This window comes from Cupressus sempervirens, chromosome 5 (assembly GCF_028749045.1).
Source record: "Cupressus sempervirens isolate cs-2001-9-10 chromosome 5, ASM2874904v1, whole genome shotgun sequence".
In the NCBI taxonomy this organism is placed as follows: domain Eukaryota; kingdom Viridiplantae; phylum Streptophyta; class Pinopsida; order Cupressales; family Cupressaceae; genus Cupressus; species Cupressus sempervirens.
Genome location: NC_143122.1, coordinates 160,844,941 through 160,862,945, shown reverse-complemented (window position 1 = coordinate 160,862,945; position 18,005 = coordinate 160,844,941). Strand labels below are relative to the sequence as shown.

The window sequence follows — 18,005 nt, the reverse complement described above, 5'->3', positions numbered from 1 at the left end:
TTTTATGTGAGAAGACTTGAACTCGAATTTAGATTCATAAATAACTAATCTTAACTTTGACCTCTTTCTAATCAAAATTTTATTTAATAGTTTAATATTTTTAAATGTTGAAATATAAAATAAGAATTGTCATAAAATCTTTTTATATTAAAAATAAAATCGATATACAAAAACAAAATTAAACATGAAATTTATTTTAATTAATTTTTTTTTGCAAAATAGTTAAAACTACTTGAATTAAATTAATTTATAATTCTCTTTTACAAAAAGGATTAATATAAGATAATTGATCTTCATTGTGCAAATACACATTTTATAATGTGTTCTACTTTGCATAATACAAATTAGAGAGAATGTGTTGTAAGAATAGCTAAAGTACAAATTAAGTATAAAATAAGAGCTTTCTTAATTATCAAAGAAATATGAGAACATGAAATGAGTAAAATTAGAGATATATATATGTTCAAGAAACGAAATTGGTGTTTTTAGTGGATGATTACATGACAATTCATATTGAGGACATGGTAAAATATATGAAAATATACTATTTATCCATGATTAAAATTCTATATCACATATATTACTATGTCAAAATCTCAACATAGGATTGTTGCCAACACCACATGATTCTTCAAATAAAATTATCCTTATGTTATAACTAGATGAATGACATAGAGAAATAGAACTTCATCATCATTGGTTTCCTACTTAGTTTCTCTTATACCTATTCTAAGTATATTTACAAATACAAAATTTCATAATGTATTAGAAGTTATTAAAATGGTACAAACCACCATTCTATAATATCCCATTTTCTTCAATATTGCTTTCAAGACCTATAGACTTACCCCTTGCACCTTCTTAGGATACTAGTGCTAGTATACTAAAATATAAAATAATGGATTAATGCTTGGAAAAACTCTTCCTCGCCTCAACAAATTTACTATTGACAAAATAAACAATTTCGATAAACAAATTGTTTCAGATAACATAGATAACCTTATAATATAGAACTATCTACAAACGCATCTTGAAAAGAATGGATTAAATACATAAAATGATTATGTAGTTGATGAATAATAATGGAGTAACCTACAGGTTTTGTTCGCTGCTTTTATCTGTTCGCGTACAAGAATTGATCCCTCTGTCAATGCATGGGGAATTTCAAAATAAGTGAACAATGGCGGGATCATAATAATTTAACGAATAAAACTTTTTGCTAAATTGATGATATTCTGATCTTATATTCCACTGCCGCAATGCTTTTCTTTTTCGCGCATTGGATGTAGATAGCTAATCCGTGTTACTGGCTATCAAAATTGTGGATCCTTCAAAGCATTCCTCTGCAAAATAATGCTGAATTTTCAATAAATATTCTTTAAGCTTTGAATAATACGTATAGTGCTTTCTTTATGAGTGGGGCTCCAAAATCTTAGCTTCTGAAAATGTTATACTTGGAATGACCAGTACATACACAAAAATGCTTTTTCACCAAGTACTTCGAAATCTTTTTCTTTAAATAAATGCGGATAATGTAAGCTAGCAAAGATGCAGGCATATATACCCAGGTTGTCATGTCTAGTTGAATTCGGTGATAAAAAACTGAACTACTCCAATTGAGATTTGTAAACTGGGAGGGAGACAGAATACTTCTTGCTTTAGCAGGAAGATATATTCTTCATGAATTTTTTTTAATTTTAGGTTGATCTGAGCAGGCTGGCCCAATCCTCCGGTTACCTGAATAGTTTGATATCAGTAAATGGAGTACAATTCATAATATAAATTGTCAGATTTCTCTGCAACTGAGCTTGAAATCGAGGCTTGCCATTTCAGGATTAAGATAGGAAAATCAGCAAGAATTAGCTATGGGCAATTCCAGTAGTTCCCGTTCGATTTCTTCAAAAATTCCACCAGTTTCTATCAAATCACTAAAAGCTCCAGAAATTCCACCAGCACCTGTTCAACCACCAAAAGCCCCAGAAGACCCATCACTCGCCTATTGTATCAAACTCTTCAAAATGGTTAACACTGCAGGAGATGCAACAAATGTGATTGATGCCATTAACAAGCTCTTAGACTCTATTGAAAATAAGGTGAGTTTAATAGTCAGCTTTTCCAGCAATAAATTTGTTCAAAAGGTACATTCCAGCCTTCTGTTCCCGCTTAGCTCTAGGCTAGATGTTGTTCCTAGATTTTGAGGTTACTTTTAAATGTACCCTCATTCTCAAAGTAAATCCTTCCACACTCCACACAAAATAAAAGAAGAGACTTAGAGAAACATATTTAGTGTGTTTCTTTCCCGAATAATGTGTATTGCTTGCAAATTGCAGTCAAAAAAAGATAAGCGGCAGATCATTGTGGAATCAGAAACGAAAGAAAATAGTAGCTTATGGAGGTCCCTCTTGAACAGTGGCAGTGCATTTCTTGAATTTGTCAATAAGCATATTCAGAGAGGACAGGAGAAGGTGATTGCTAATTGTATAACCCTTCACTTCCCAGCTATAATAGCTAAAGATTATGTTCAACTTAGTTTCAGCAAGTTCTAAGCTGTGGGATGTTTTACAGGGGGACTTCATTTCTCAGCTTGGTGAATCAAGAAAACATGTTGCAGAAATTTTACAAGCTGTTGGTAAGATACACTGGATAATCGGAGGTCTATCTATTGTAGCGTATTTGTTAGACCAAATTGATCAGATGCGGGATAACAGAAATGAATGCTTGGAGCTCTTGCGGCAAATGATAAAGCTTGCAAGTCATATCAGACAACTTAACTATGACATGCCGCAATACGAGAAGAAATTCAGTGAGGCAATTTTCTTGATTGTTGAAGGATCAATGATGTGTGCCTCTCAATTGAATTCCAAAGCACTCTTCCGGTTAGACTATTTATCTTTGTTGCAAGATTAAAACAAACTTTGCCTGTATTATCTACGCTCCATGATTTGTTCTTTTTTCCTTCTTTGACCCTTCATTCCACTTTTATTGTTCAACAGCTTTTTGAAGTCTTCTGTGAACTCAAAGAGCTTGGGAGATCTTCAAGCAAAAATAAACCAGCTCTATCAAGATCTCACTTTGACTGCTGTAATAGCAATAAATCACCAACTACCCATCACTGCCTCTCCATCACAGCCTATTTATCCTTCTTATGCAGGTAAGGTACTCATTACATTCCATATACAATTCCTCATTTTACATTGGTATGGTGATAGATACCTAGGTTCACACCTCTTTGAATAAATTGACAATCAAATTTGTTTGCTTGCTTTAATTTCATGTTCAACTATTGGTAATGGAATATGAAATGAGATAATAAAAAATTCCTTGTTAGCAAGAGAATGAGATCTATGGGCTTACACAACTAAATGAGTCATAAAGTTGCTTTTTAGTTTACCTCAGTGGTTATCCCTGCAACCCAGCCCAGCACCCAATCTACCTTCCCTTGGTCTTACTTACTGCCAAGTTGGGGTCAGGGAGGGGTGTGCTGAGGCAAGACTAATCCCACTAGGCCGCGCAGTAACCAGCATGGGACCCGCCATGTGCACAGCAGGGTAAACTGGCTTGGTACCAGTCAAGGCTTGAACCTGTGTTGATCATCCGTCTATCCAACAGCCCAACCAACTGGTCTACACTTCGGATTCTAGAGTCACAATGTTAATATATTACCCTCTTTCTATTCCAGGATTACTTAACATTGTTCTAGAATATCTTAAGCATACAACCGAACAATTTAAGGGACGAGCTAAAAGGATCCCGTAACTTGCTCGTCTCATGGTACATAAATTAGTGTGTTGATTTTTTACTTCTTCTTGACTTACAGAAAACAAACATGAATAATGTGCCGCTTTTTGCTAGCTTTGATTTACTACGTGATATGAGTCGGTCTGAGCTGAAAAATTGGTTGTCTCTTCAGTAAAGAAGTTCTTTCTTGAGTTACTATTATTTGTAGGTGATAGAGCTCCTGTTGGTCTAGATGGCATCTCTTACTGTCATTGGATTACTTTCATAAATATTCTAGTAGCTTTGAGCCTACCAGACGTACGATGCCTATTAGTTCTCTTGCCAAATCAGATGCTTCAATTCTTCATTTGTCATAATTTATTTTAATTTTAAGCCTATTTTGGTACAATCCTATCTCGCAAGGAGGAAGTATTGCATAATGTGATAGTCTGATTAATATCATAGAGGCATGTTTGTTTCTGCTATCTACATGGCATTATATATATACATATACACCTATTTCCTGTTCTTTTTAAAAATTTAAATTTTTCCAAGTTATTTTGATAACTTGGCCCTTGTATGCAGCCAGATTTGACATAGGTATTTTCTAAATTTCAACTTGATAAACGAATTCACCTGCATTTTTCCCACAGTAAGAACTCCTATAACTTCCAGATATAACTACAATTGTCTGCGACAGTATTCCAAATATATAGTTTCTATGTTTTTAACTTAATCAGTGAAATCAAATGCATCTATTCTAAATAATATATATTGTAATCATCTTTTCAACACAAGAAACCTAGTTAAAAGTTATAAAAATAATTGAGCTTCTAAAAGACTTCCAAGTAGTTTGTCATTATCTTACCAGTTTTTGCAATTTTCCTGCCTTGCAGTTGGGATCGAGCAGCAGACCTACCAACTAATGCAGTTGCTGGACATGAACACAAGGGAAAAGACATCATGTGCTGTGGTTATTTATGGTTTGGGAGGCATTGGAAAGACAACACTTGCTAAAGCTGTTGTTGCAAAATCCAAAACAATACTGAAAGACTACAACTATTGTGGAGTTGAAATTTATGAAGAACCTTTCAGGAATGATTTTAAGAGCCTACAACAGAAAATCCTGAATGATGCTTTCCCAAATTATTATGGAAGACAAGTAACTATAAGAGATTGTGCAGATGGTCGGTATCATCTTATGGAAGCTTTTAGAAGGGAAGCAAATAAACCGGCATTTATTTATATAGATAATGTTCTTCGTGCAGCCTACCTGAAAGAGCTTCTGCCTGGAAACTTGAAATACCTTCCCCAGCGCAGCAGGATCCTCATAACAACAAGAAACTTGGCTGTAACAGATGTCCTTGTAGAACATGGCCTTGAGCGGCGGAAATATTGTGTGAATACTCTCTCCCCAGACAATGCTAGGAAAATCCTATGTGAGAATCCCTCAAATCTTCGTTGCAATAAAAATGACATGGACAGAATGGTGCGGATTTGCAATGGAATTCCACTAGTTCTCAAAATTGTTGGCGTTCGTTTAAAGAAGCAAGGATACAAGGCTGAGAAATGTTCTCAAATACTTGAAGCACTGGAAAAGGGAAAGGATATTAAAGAAGATAATCTTAGTGGCCGTTTAGTTGATTTTGTATACAAGGAGTTTGAATCTTCCACTCAAGAGGCATTTTTAGACATCTGCTCTTTCTTTAATAACTGGGACATCCGCCATGTACAGTATATTGTGGGGGCAGAGGAGGTGACATCCCTAGAAGAAGCAGCATTGGTCAATTCATCTGATGACAACAAGTTGAATATTCATGATGTGATCATAGCCAAAGGGCGTAACATGTCTCAGTCTAACAGGATAAAGGATCATCAGTCTCTCTCTGAAAATGATCGCCGAGTATGTTTTAATTTTCTCTTATTAAAGGAGAAAATATAACATGTTATAGCATAGCCATATATTCTTATTTACACCTCTATGAGAACCTGTCAGAATTTATGGAACAGGATAAGCTACAATGGAATTTAGCTTTAACACAGTCTAGATCAATCTCAAAATCACTTTAGCTGTCATTTATATTTAATTTATCACCATGTAAAGTTGTAAATTACTAGATATCATTTTCTTATCTAGCAAGGCTTGGTAGATTATTCCCAATAAACCAATTTAGTAATTTATAATGTTTTCATTTTGTGTTGTAGAATCTCAAAGAAATCAAAGGAGTCTGGCTCATGGAGGATAAATCTGCATACTTACTTCAAGAAAGTATCTTAAATTCGATGAAGGGTACATTAAGAGTTCTTGCCTTGGGAAATCAGATCAGAGTCAACAGTCAGAGCCAGCAAAATTTTAAAGAACTAAGATTCCTTCGTGTAGGTGGCAACATTCCTTGTTTACCCATGAATTTACAAAAATTGGACCGATTGGCTGTGTTCCATGGCCCCATCTTCATGGAAGGTTTTAGTTTGCACCAGGTAAGGCATTTGTTTTATATATATATATATATATATATATCATTTGCACTTTTTATTTATAGTAAGAAATCCTCAACAATGTGCTTGGAATATATATGCAGTTACCAAATACATTACGAGTGGTGAAAGCCATGGAGCAGTCAGATTGGAACACACACACACCTTCAAAGGCATTCAAATCAATGCAAATCCACAAAAACTCTTCCTTAAAAGAACTGGATTTGAAAGAACTGAAAAATTTGCAGATATTGCCAGCTGGCCTTGATCAATTAATTGCCTTGCAGATTCTGATATTAGATGATTGGGATAAAATGGAAGAGTTACCCAGGCAAGTATGTGACCTGCCTTCCTTGAGAAAATTGAGTATCTGTAATGGTGCTTTGTTAAGATATCTGCCAGAGCTGATTGGTCAACTAAGCTCTTTAAAGGAGTTAAATTTAACAGGTTGCAGGACATTGAAGGAATTGCCCTCAAGCTTTGGAAAACTCTACTCTTTAAAGGATCTGAATTTAGCAGAATGTATAGAATTGAAAGGATTACCTTCAAGCTTTGGTAAGCTGAGATCTTTAGAGGTCTTGAATTTGGAAGGCTGCTGCAAATTGCAAGCATTACCTTTCACCTTTGGGCAACTCAGCTCTCTGAAAAAACTAAGTCTAAGATCAGATCAGCTGAAACAACTGCCTTCCAATTTCGGGCAACTTAACAATTTAACAGAATTAAGTTGCAACTGTGTGGAGTTGACAGAGTTGCCTTCAAGCTTTGGACATCTCAAGTCTTTAAAAAACTTGGAATTAACATGTTGCACAAAGTTGAAAAGTTTGCCATCAAGTTTTGGGCAGCTTGCATCTTTAGAAGATTTAAAATTATTTGCTTGCTTTGAATTGGAGGAATTGCCTTCCAATCTTAGCGAGCTGAAGTCTTTAAAATTGCTGGATTTAAGAGGCTGTGATAAACTAAAGAAAATTCCTTCATCCCTCAAACAAATGGGCAAGGATTTTACCCTCTGGGGTCCTAACGGCCTACAGGACAAGCCCTGCACTTCATTTAAGTAGCAGGATTTATGTACTTGAAACAGATCCACTCTACATGCTGAAAAAAGTACAACTATATTATGTTAGTCTCTCTTTGTAGTAATAAAAAAGGTGAAATATCATAGCAGTAAACTTTGGTGAAAACATTTTATCAAACCAAGTGAATCTGCAATGTTGAAATGGGATTTGACAATAAATAATAATAGATTAAAATATATATATTTTTAAATTAGTTAAGTTTAGTGAATGGTCAAAATAAAAGAGCACAGTAATGTTTTATTGCTAATTTGATCCATTTTATTGATTCCTATAGTGCCTTTAAATAGGCAGTATATACACAATTACAAACTGTTATACAGTTTGCAACAGCAAGAACAAACAATCTATTAACATGTAATAATGCCAACATTCCCCCCTTATTACATTAATTCGAACAAGAGTGGAACATTGCAAGGGCTTTGTATCTATGCTCCACGAAGTTTCAGGGAATGGGACGTTTTAGGGGATGAGGACATGTTTCCAATATGGGTACAGGTCAAAGCCAACATTTAGGGGATGGGACGTCAAGGGATGGCAATTAAAAAAAAAGGGGAATTTTTATATATAGAGAGAGAATTCAAATAAGCATATCATAACATTGATAAACCATTCATCAAAAACATTTTAGAGGCTCAAAACATAGCAAATTGAGACTAACAAATTTCAAATACTAACTACTTTCATTGTAAAATACTAAAATCTAGTGTACATGTAGCAAAAATGCCAAAAGTTCCAAGTATCATAATTAAACAAAATGGCATTAAGAAAAGTCCAACTAAAATACTAAAATTAAACAATAAACAATAGCATACAACTTAAGTTCAACTCCATGAACAAATGTCCATAATAAACAAAATCAATAGTGTACTTGCAAATAGTATATACCAAATATATGGTTGTCTTCGACAAATTTGAATCAAAATCAAAATCAGCCTCTGAGTCACTAGTAGGGATAGGCAAAGGGTCCTCATTCAATGGAACCCCAAGAAATTCTTGAGGTGTCTCATCCTCCTCGAGATTACATCCCTACATAATCTTGGAGTATGACAGTTCTGAAGAGTTTGTTGATCGTATAATTACAATACACTATGAACAACCACTAACTTCTCTAATTGTATAGAGGTAAGGTTGTTCCTCTTGACTGATTGGATGAAGCTATATGAGGACCAATTCCTCTCTACATCAGAAGAACTCGCAACCTGTGAAAGAAGACAAATGGCAAAAACTCTCAGCTCTAGTGTATCTTTACCATGCCATTTCCAACATCCAATAGGGTCCCTTTGAGCTAATGTAGCTCTGTCAGTCTTAGCCTCTGGCCTATTAAAGGTTGGACCATGAAGATTGGCAAAATCAACCAGCTTCTCCCGAAGACTACAAACATCTTCTCATTCTACATCTTTGCAAGGGCCTTAAAGAAGCCCTCCTTCACCTGAGTCGAACAAATAAAAAACATATTAAAATAGCAAATGTCAAATAATAATTAATAAACATTAAAAATTGAAGAGATCTATTTGCAGCTTGCTATTTCATATTTAAATTGCAAAGTAAAACTTGAGATTTTAGATTTGAGACTCACCTCCTCATCCCTAGATGGAGCCACTCTCTCAGGTCATTTAGGATTGATAGCATAGACTTCCATGTGAAGGAGAGTGTTCATAATGTTTCATTGTCACGTCGTAATGGGCTTAAGAAGCTCCTCATAAAACCCCAAATTAGGGCCCTTAGCATGAATAATCTGCTTGATCCGCCCAAGCATGCTATCAAAGGCCTCATAAATCTCTCCAAGGCTAGGAGAGTTAGTATCAACATATCTAATGAGCCAAACAATAGGGTCAACGAAGAAGCAAATGTAATTACAAATGCAAGATAGTCACAAGTAAGAAACAACATAAATTTTTAAATTGTAAATTTTTAAATAATAAAATCAGCAAATGCTAAAATCAGAAAAATTTTATTAAATCAGCAATAGCACTTTTTTAAGTTTCTTACCTCATTGTGGTCCACCAATTATCATCCAGGATTCTTTGTTTCACACTTCTTCCATTTGGGGTGCTTAATTCATGTCATCTATTCCACCCTGCATTGACCACCTTGAATTGTAAGGCCTTTTGGACCTTAAGCATCCTCTCCAAAAGATGTAGTTAGCATATCTAGTCACCACGGGCTTGAGGAATTCTCTCTTGGAAAATGTCCTAAATAATGCAAGAGATGTTTGATGATTGCAAATAAACATTTGCACATCTCTAGCCTCGGACACCATAACCTTTAATCAATCAATTTTTCCAATGCCCTTCAATGTGTTATTTAATGCATGTACACAACATGGGGTCCAAGAAATGTGTCTATTTGTACTTTCTACCATCAATCCAGTTGACTTACACACTCAGGTTGAATGAATGATTGCTTGCACAACATTTGAAGGTCCAACCTCTTATATAACATCCTTCAAAATCCGAAAATGGAAGGATGCATCATTCCTTTTCCCTAAACAATCAATACCTCTTAGAAAATAAGAGTTTGTTGTGCTAATGACAATAAGATTGATGAGTAGCCAATGTTGGATATCGTTCCACCCAAATATGATGATAGAGCATCCATCACTCAACCATGTCTATCTCATACCCTTCATCAAAATGCTTAAATACTCTTTATCAAGGATAATGGTGCGTAGTTTTGTCTCTCAGGTGGTACAAATGAGGTACTGACAGCATATGGCACATTTGATTAGAAAATGAGGAATTTAACACATGGAATGGTATACCATGAGCAAAAAGAAACCTACCATAAGATTCATGAACATTCTCTTTTGCTTGCACATCAAACAAATTAGCAACATTTGTTTCTCTTTTGGTCTTATTGCCCTTTCCTCTACTAGTAGTGGAAGCGGTAGTGGTTGTAAAGTTTGTGCTACTCATAGACATATTGGCTTGCACATTCTCTATTGGATTTCCCATTTTCAATCCCTCCCCCTCCATGTGCAATCTTGTGGCCTCATTTTTTTCGTCTTGTGTAATCATTTTACATCCTTTTGACTCCTTGCGCACCTATCCATAAAAGATGGCAATACACTCTAGTGTAGCTCCCAAAATAATGTTTGTTACATATATGGTACTCACATTCCCTACTACCCCCAAATTATTTTGCTTATTCTTGCAAATTTATCAGGATTTGAGAAGGGCACTCAAATGGATTTGAGGTTGTTGCATCTTCTCTATGAACATCGACATTAATTGAAGCCATATGCTTGTCTTAGAACTAGGTCTTTTTCTTTGTGATATTTGACTTTATTGCATAGCAACATCCATGCTGTCACTACTTGCCTCATAATCACTCTCACTGCTGCTCATGTTTTCAGATTTTGCAATGTAATCTAGTGCTGCAAAATTATTTAAAAATAAATAAAATTCAATGTTTCATTCAAAAAGATCTCTCCGTGATTAAAAAAATAAAAAATGGCAACAAATGCTAATAAAGTTTGAAACAAACAAAAGGAAAATAAAATACATACTGGAATGAAGAAGATATGAAGACAAACACCCTTTTGCAACTCCAAAATGCAATCTTTCCTCACTATTGTTGTTGCTCTATGTTTTCCTCTTCCTCTTAGCAACTTTGATAAAACTAACACATTAAAAAAAAGTGTTTTTTTTGGCTTAGTCAACATTCATGTGTCATGTGGGAAAAGGGGGCAAGAATTCGTACCGAGGATGGGTGAAGGACGACCACACCATCCCTGGTACTGATTCACATCCCCCCATTTCTTCTGGCTTCCAAAAAGACGTTACGAGGATCATCCCCGATTTGGACTATTTGGAAATGGCATGGCGAATGCCAAAAAACGTTCTTGTCCTGTCCTCGATGCAAGAACAAGCCAAAACTCATAGGGGATGCGTCCTCGTTGAACATAGTTTTGAACCCAACCCTTCTAGACACTTTGATTAAGTACCTTCACCAATCCTCCTAGCTCACCCAAGAAACATTGAATTGTCTGCTCTAATAGATCTCCTGATTGTAGAGCTTATAACCATCTATACAACGTGAAGTGAACATAAAAGTGTTCTCACGCCCATGCAAAATGAGACACATTCCTCCTGTAGTGTTGCACATAAGAAACCTCTTCTCTAAAAGGCCACATCTCCTCTAAGTGTGTCTAATTGTGAAAACAATACCTCCTCTAATATACAAATCATCAAAACACATTTGCGCATGACACAACCTTTTCTCTAAAAGTCTGTATTTCCTCCAAGTGTGATGAATACCTCCTCAAGTGCTTGACAAATCATCAACTAAATCTTGCCCCCACTTACTCCTTGAAGAGACAACCATGATGCCAAGGCCCTGCTTTTCTTCAAGGACATGAATAAGTCAAGCCCATCTTTTCATTATTAACAAATATGTGATGCTTCTCATGCGATGAATCATGTCTGAGCACAAAGCTAACTCAAGATGATGGATATCCTCCAACCACCACTATTATCTTTGCTATTTTCTGAAGCACAAATTTTCTATCAATTTTTACACTGTGAGGTTAGTTGTCATCATTGAATTAATAGTCATAATGAAAGTTGTATTCTTTAACTTTCCATCAATGAGATCTTTGCCCCGCTAAACACAATTCATCTGTGTATGCCCAATTTTTTAACAATAATAACATTTGAATTCTTTTCTTGTTGAAATGTTAAGACTTTTTCCTAGCAACCAGAGTACTTTCCTCAAGAAATAAATGACTCCTATTAGCTTTACTTAATCAATTAGAGACGAAATGATAGTTTCCAAGTTGGGATTCTTTTTGTTCAACGTAAAAACAATATGATTAAAACTTAAAGGCATACTACTCAATAAGATCGTCTTTGCATCGTTATTGTTCACTTTGGAGTGTACACTTGCAAGTTGATTAAAAAAAGAACAAAATGTACTTGTATGTGAAATTTTTTGTGGTTTCCTAACAATTCCGCATACTATGTCTCACAAAACTTTTTCAATCAAAAGCAATAATAGCTATGTTATCCATTATCCCTTATTACTCAGAACACCAAAGCTAGCCCATAGAGGAAAGGGTAATAAGACCAAAAGAGAATGAATCAGAAAAACAATTTAAGCATCAAACATCCAAGACATCAATTCAGAATATTCATATTTCAAGTATCAATTCATTCAGCAATAAATGTAAAGCAGAAATTCATTGAAACATAATCCAGTAAGCATCAGATCAGCAATAATCTAGCAAATACATCAAGCTATTACTTCCAAATTCTAATTACTATTTGCAAATTGATGGATTTTGTGCTCATAAGGTGGGCTAAGTGTTCGAAGGACAGGGCCTTTTCATGCCCTTGACATGCTACGGACAGAATCCTTTAATTCAACAGCTTTGCAATGTGTTTCCGCAGAATTTATGATTTGATCAACTTTGAGCATTGTGCTATAATTTATTGATCTGAATATTATCATAAACTCTTTATCTTTGATAAACTATTATCAATTTGAGTAGAAACCATTGTTTAAGGGCAAAAATCAGAAATATCTGTTAGCACCTTGGATTTTTTGTTTTCCTCTTGCTGCAACCAAAAGATCGTACAATCTTAAAATCTGAAACATGATCATCATAGTATTCTTGTCGTTTCTCCATCTTAGGTGTCTTCCAATAACAACTATTAGGATTATCATCTTATTCAATGGAAACGTCCTCTTCTAGGCTTGGTTAAAAATGAGCGTTGATTGTGCTTCAAAAGAAAATCTTGAAAATGCTGGCATGGGTTATGTTTGTTGCGATCGTAGTGGAAGAATAAAGTTCTGACTTACATGTATTTAATGTGTTACTTCTAATGATTCAAAAGAGGTTATGACCATTTGCCAAGCTTTTTTACATGCCAAGTAATGGCATCTTACTGATATTATTTTGAAATTTGACTCTAGAACTTTGGTTGTATCATTTCAAAAGAAAGACCTCCACTCACTTCAAGCAGTGGCAGCAGAATAAAATGTCAGAAGACATCAACGCCCTCATTCATGGTTTCAATATTGTGAAGTGGAACCATACTAGAAGGGAAGGAAATCAGGTGGCTGATTTATTTGTTAAATCAACTTCTAATTTGACTGGTATTAAGACTAATACTAGAAATGACCAGGATTGCCCTATCTAGGATGTGAGCAGGCACTGCAGTGATTTTGTGAATGGATTACAATGTCTCAAAATTTGTGATCCCTGATGCTTTGCTGTTTTGCTAATGTGCGGATTTTGTCTGATGTGCTTCCTGTTTTTCCACCATGGTTAACTTTAATATTATTATTTTTAAACGATTTTCTGAGTGTAGAGTTTTTTTTTTCAAATAATGGAAAACATTATTTCTTATATTCAAAACACGTGTAATCTTCATGAAAACAAATGTTTATGCCCTATTGTCTATTTGCAGTGCATCTGAATTTTCTTGCTTCTGAGAAACTGATGGCCCATGATTTTTTAAAAACGAACATACATTGTGGTAAAATTGTTTTTTTAAAATGTTTTTTCCCCGTGGTTTGAAGAAACCAGAAGATACCAACCAACGCAAGATATTCACAGTTCAAACTGCACAAGGTTTTAAGTCCCAGAAAAGCTATATTTTAGTCGCATACCAACACACTAAAGATACTAACAGTAAATCATACGATATAATCAAACTCAGACATGGTTCATACGCAAGCCGCTAGCTAATGAAGTATAACTTTGGACGGGCATATTATCTAGACTTCCAACAGTAATATATTAACCAAAGCAATGAAAAAATCTAGACTAAAACCAAAGTAATTTTGAGACGATTTACACAAGAACTCACAGAAATGGCAATAGCAACCTTGTTGCAGGCTTTCTTCAATGCATGTTCAACGACCACAAAAGCGAGCGAAACTCAGGTCCCTGAGAATCCCGTGCAACAAAAAAGGACCCATGAAAACAAAGGTAGTCCGATATTTCCAAGATCGGATGATAGCCTATTGCAACAAATAGATTTTCCTGGTTTCAGGTTTCCTACTACCGAGGCATGTGTGGCAAGGGTTTAAGCCACAGCATGAGCAGTTTATTGGGTACTAAATAATCCTTATGGAGCTTAAAACTCTCCATATTTGCAACTAGGCTCCATAGTCAATACGCTCAGCCAATTTTGCTCAGATGTTTTGAAAGTTTTCAGCACCGAATTACGTATTTTATACTTTTTAATCCGAATTTACATCCTAAATTCCTGCATGCATCTCGTCAATTTAGACCAATTTCCTGGATCCCATAGACCAGTTTCAAATCTTTAATTCCGTCAACGTATTTTTCAAACTGAGCACAACGACCTCATCCCCTCAAACATTTTAAAAACAATTTCTGATCAAACCAAGCTCCATAATTCTATGATGATATAATAGCAAAACCTGGGATCTTTTTCGCAATTTATCGCCGCTCGGATTGCATCTCGTTTTCAACAGACAATCGATGCAGGAGTCCAGAGTTATGAGATTGGTAAAATGAGGTAAGGCACGGGTCCTACAAATTAAATTATACTATTGACTAAATTTTTAAAAAGAAAATACAATAATTTTTACAATAATTTTTTTAAATTATTATTTGATCTTTATCTGTTTTCATTTTAGATTTTTTTAGTTGACTTAGAATTTTTTTTTGTTATAAAATAGGAACTTCTATTCATAAGTTTTTAAATTTAATTAAAAAGAAAATAAGGGCTGAAATTAGTTCTACTATTTTTTCTTCCACATATCAACAATCTATTTATTATTTTAAGATTTTAATTATAATAGTAATAAAACAATGACATCATAAATTTAAGTTCTTATATTAATTGTTATGAGAAATTTAGGAGCTAAATTTTTTAAGATGAAACAAACTAAAGAAATCTATGACCCAAACAGTATGTATTTCTAATTAGAAATGAAGGCAAACTATAATTCAATTTAGAACATAATTCAACATTTTATTTATTTTTTAACAAAAGACAAAGTTTGAATAAAGACCCTCCTTTGGCTGGCACTGCTCTTGTAGTCTAAAGGCTTTCTATTTTTATTTTTATTTTTATATATGTTTTTTTAATGAATAGTTGTGCCATTTGAACTCCTCGAAAAAGGTCTATTCATAACAAAAAAAAATATTATATTAATTATTATAGATATATATTTTTTAAATTATTAAAGAAATAAGAGATCTATTATAAAATGATTAAAAAATAATTATAATTTACTACATCTAAAAATATTTATATTTTGGATTTTTCATTTATTTATTTTATTCTCATTTATATTTTTTATTTTAATTTCAAAAAAAATATTCTTTATACCTCTAAAGTTTATAATTTTAACAAATATTTTATGTAGTTTTTATTAAAATATTTTTAAAAAACATAAACATATATATATATATATATATATTGTAATAAAAAATATTATGATTGTGAAATATAAATGGTTGTCAAATTTAACTAAAACGATTGTAACACAAGCTTATTATATAATAATAATTAAGTTCAACAAATAATAATAATTGACTTTTGCCCATTACCTATAAAAAAATAAACCTAAAAAGATAAATGTTAAAACTAACACACTGACACCATCTCACTCTACCCTTTTTGCCATTGTAGAATGTGTAGTGGCATTAATAAAATATTAGTATTTAAATAAAAATTGAAAAGAAAAAATGTCAATTTTGTTTAAGACTATAGCAAACTAATTTCTGCTTATGGTGTATATCATATAGTAGATAGCTACTTCTCGAGTTAGATAATATTCAGCATGATATATTACATTTTCATTTCTTCATCAAAATATCTCAAGTAAAATGGAGGTTGTTGCTTGCTTTTGATTAAGGGGAGGTACTCTATTTTATTTCCAAGTTAATCAGAGTTCTGGATGATAATCAGGATTGGACTGTCACAATTTTCTACTTCTCCATTTTTTATTTGTCATTTCCTGTGTATGGCAGATGGTTTTAGTTAAATGGAATTTGCAGTGTATTGCACTTTATATGGTTGGTAGTCAGTATACATCCTCTTATTATGGTCTTCGGTTGAAGCTCCCATATCTTTGCTAATTATTCTGCCTTCTCTTTTCTTCATTACAGTCTTTGTTTATATTAAGTTAGGCTTCTCTCTGGATTGGTATATTAATCTTTGATCTGCAGTTTGTGGTGTTGGTCTGATTTTGGAAAGAAGGAATTGGGCGATGCATATTTTTACTTGATGGAATTTAGCTGTCTAGTGGTTATTATGCTATCTATTTTAGGCTATATATAGGTTAACATCATCCTTAACTGTCCTGTTTTAAATAGGCATAATTATTCCTAATTTGTTGATATGTTTAGGAGATAATGAATGATTTTATCTTCATTATTTATTAAGGATCTTAACATTCTTGTATCAGTTTTAGATAGAATATCATCTTAGAATCTATATTCATTATTAACTAGTTTGATTGCAAGATAGCTAGACAGGGTTGATCGCATTTGGTCTCTATACATAATTGAGATGGAATTCTTGCCAAGAGAATGTGGTGCTCCAAAAAGCATTGTACTTTAATCTTGATGTAAACAGATATTTACGTTGTAATGTATAATTTAGATATTCTGACTGAGGTATGCCCCTTTTATTTTGTAATAATATAGGACTATGGTCTCAGGCTAGATTGGAGGTTTTCTTTCCTCGTTCTTTCCTACTAGTGCCCGTTTGAACGATGAAACTCTATTCTAATTATTTTTTAATAATAATATATTATCATGGCCTTGGCCGTTTACCAATCAAAAAAAAAATTGAAAAAAAAAATTGATGATAAAAGAAAAAGAAAAAATTTAGAAAAAAAAAAAAAAGGAGGAAATAAATATATCAAAAAGAGAGAACTATTTAATATATTTTTTTAAATTAAGGGTCCTATGAATTTTGTAGTCTAAATATTTCAAAAGCCTTTTCAAATTCATCCTCTTTACATTTTCCATCCCCTAATGACCTCTCCACTCTCGTAGAGGTGGTCCTTACAGTCTAGCACACGTTAATTTCTACAACTTTTTTGCTTCTATATACTTAGAAGATTCTTCATTTCTCTCTCCATGGTTTGGAAAATAAACCAACGTTATCAAGACAAGAGTTCCAAAAGAGCTTGAGTCCCTGCCTTATGGTATGTTTAGAAGATAGTTTATTTTTATGTCTTAGTTAATCATTCTATTTTGTTTGAAATGTAATAGTATTCTAGAAAATATGTATTTATGTTTTAATAACTCAAAATGAATATTGTAGTAAAAGAATTTGTTTTTGAATTTTGAAACAAAAGCTCAGGAGAAGGAAAAACAACTATTATCTAATGCTTAAAGTTCATATTGTAAGGAAAACATGTCATATTTGTGTTGCAAAGGTTAGTATAGCAAGAACAGATTTTGGTTTTGAAAAAAGGAGCTTAGTATATGAGACTTTAATATTAGAAATTAAGATAATAAATTTGAGCGATACAATAGCTATACGATTGAAGATTTGGATTTCATATAATTGTTTAAAATAATATAATAATGAAAATATATACAATTTATCATAGTTACACCACCCTCGGGGATGGGGAGCGGCGAAATGGGGGTACAAGTTTTCGGGACAGGGGACAAAGGGGCCTTAATTTGGGGATGGTGGGGGGACGATGGAGGGGGATATGAGGGGGTGTGTATATATATACATATGGTACTTTAAATGCTAGTTATGAAAAAATATATTGCAATATAAGATATAAAGA

General features: G+C 33.6%; 1 protein-coding gene and 1 long non-coding RNA gene across 2 annotated transcripts; one reads left to right on the top strand and one right to left on the bottom strand.

Moving 5' to 3' along the window:
- The first annotated feature begins 1,036 nt into the window (after positions 1-1,036).
- LOC149554928 (uncharacterized) lies at positions 1,037-7,370 on the top strand. Its single transcript, XM_089828939.1, has 7 exons — positions 1,037-2,093; positions 2,331-2,465; positions 2,566-2,876; positions 2,994-3,151; positions 4,614-5,620; positions 5,923-6,195; positions 6,297-7,370. Exons 1-7 carry the CDS (start codon positions 1,866-1,868, stop codon positions 7,245-7,247), a joined length of 3,063 nt encoding a protein of 1,020 aa, XP_089685065.1. The 5' UTR covers positions 1,037-1,865; the 3' UTR covers positions 7,248-7,370.
- Positions 7,371-8,020: 650 nt separating this feature from the next.
- Positions 8,021-14,776, bottom strand: LOC149554927 (uncharacterized). Its single transcript, XR_016364432.1, has 3 exons — positions 14,081-14,776; positions 8,842-9,076; positions 8,021-8,694 (listed from the first exon to the last, which is right to left on the bottom strand). It is a non-coding gene; the product is annotated as an uncharacterized LOC149554927 (long non-coding RNA).
- Between the last annotated feature and the right edge of the window lie 3,229 nt (positions 14,777-18,005).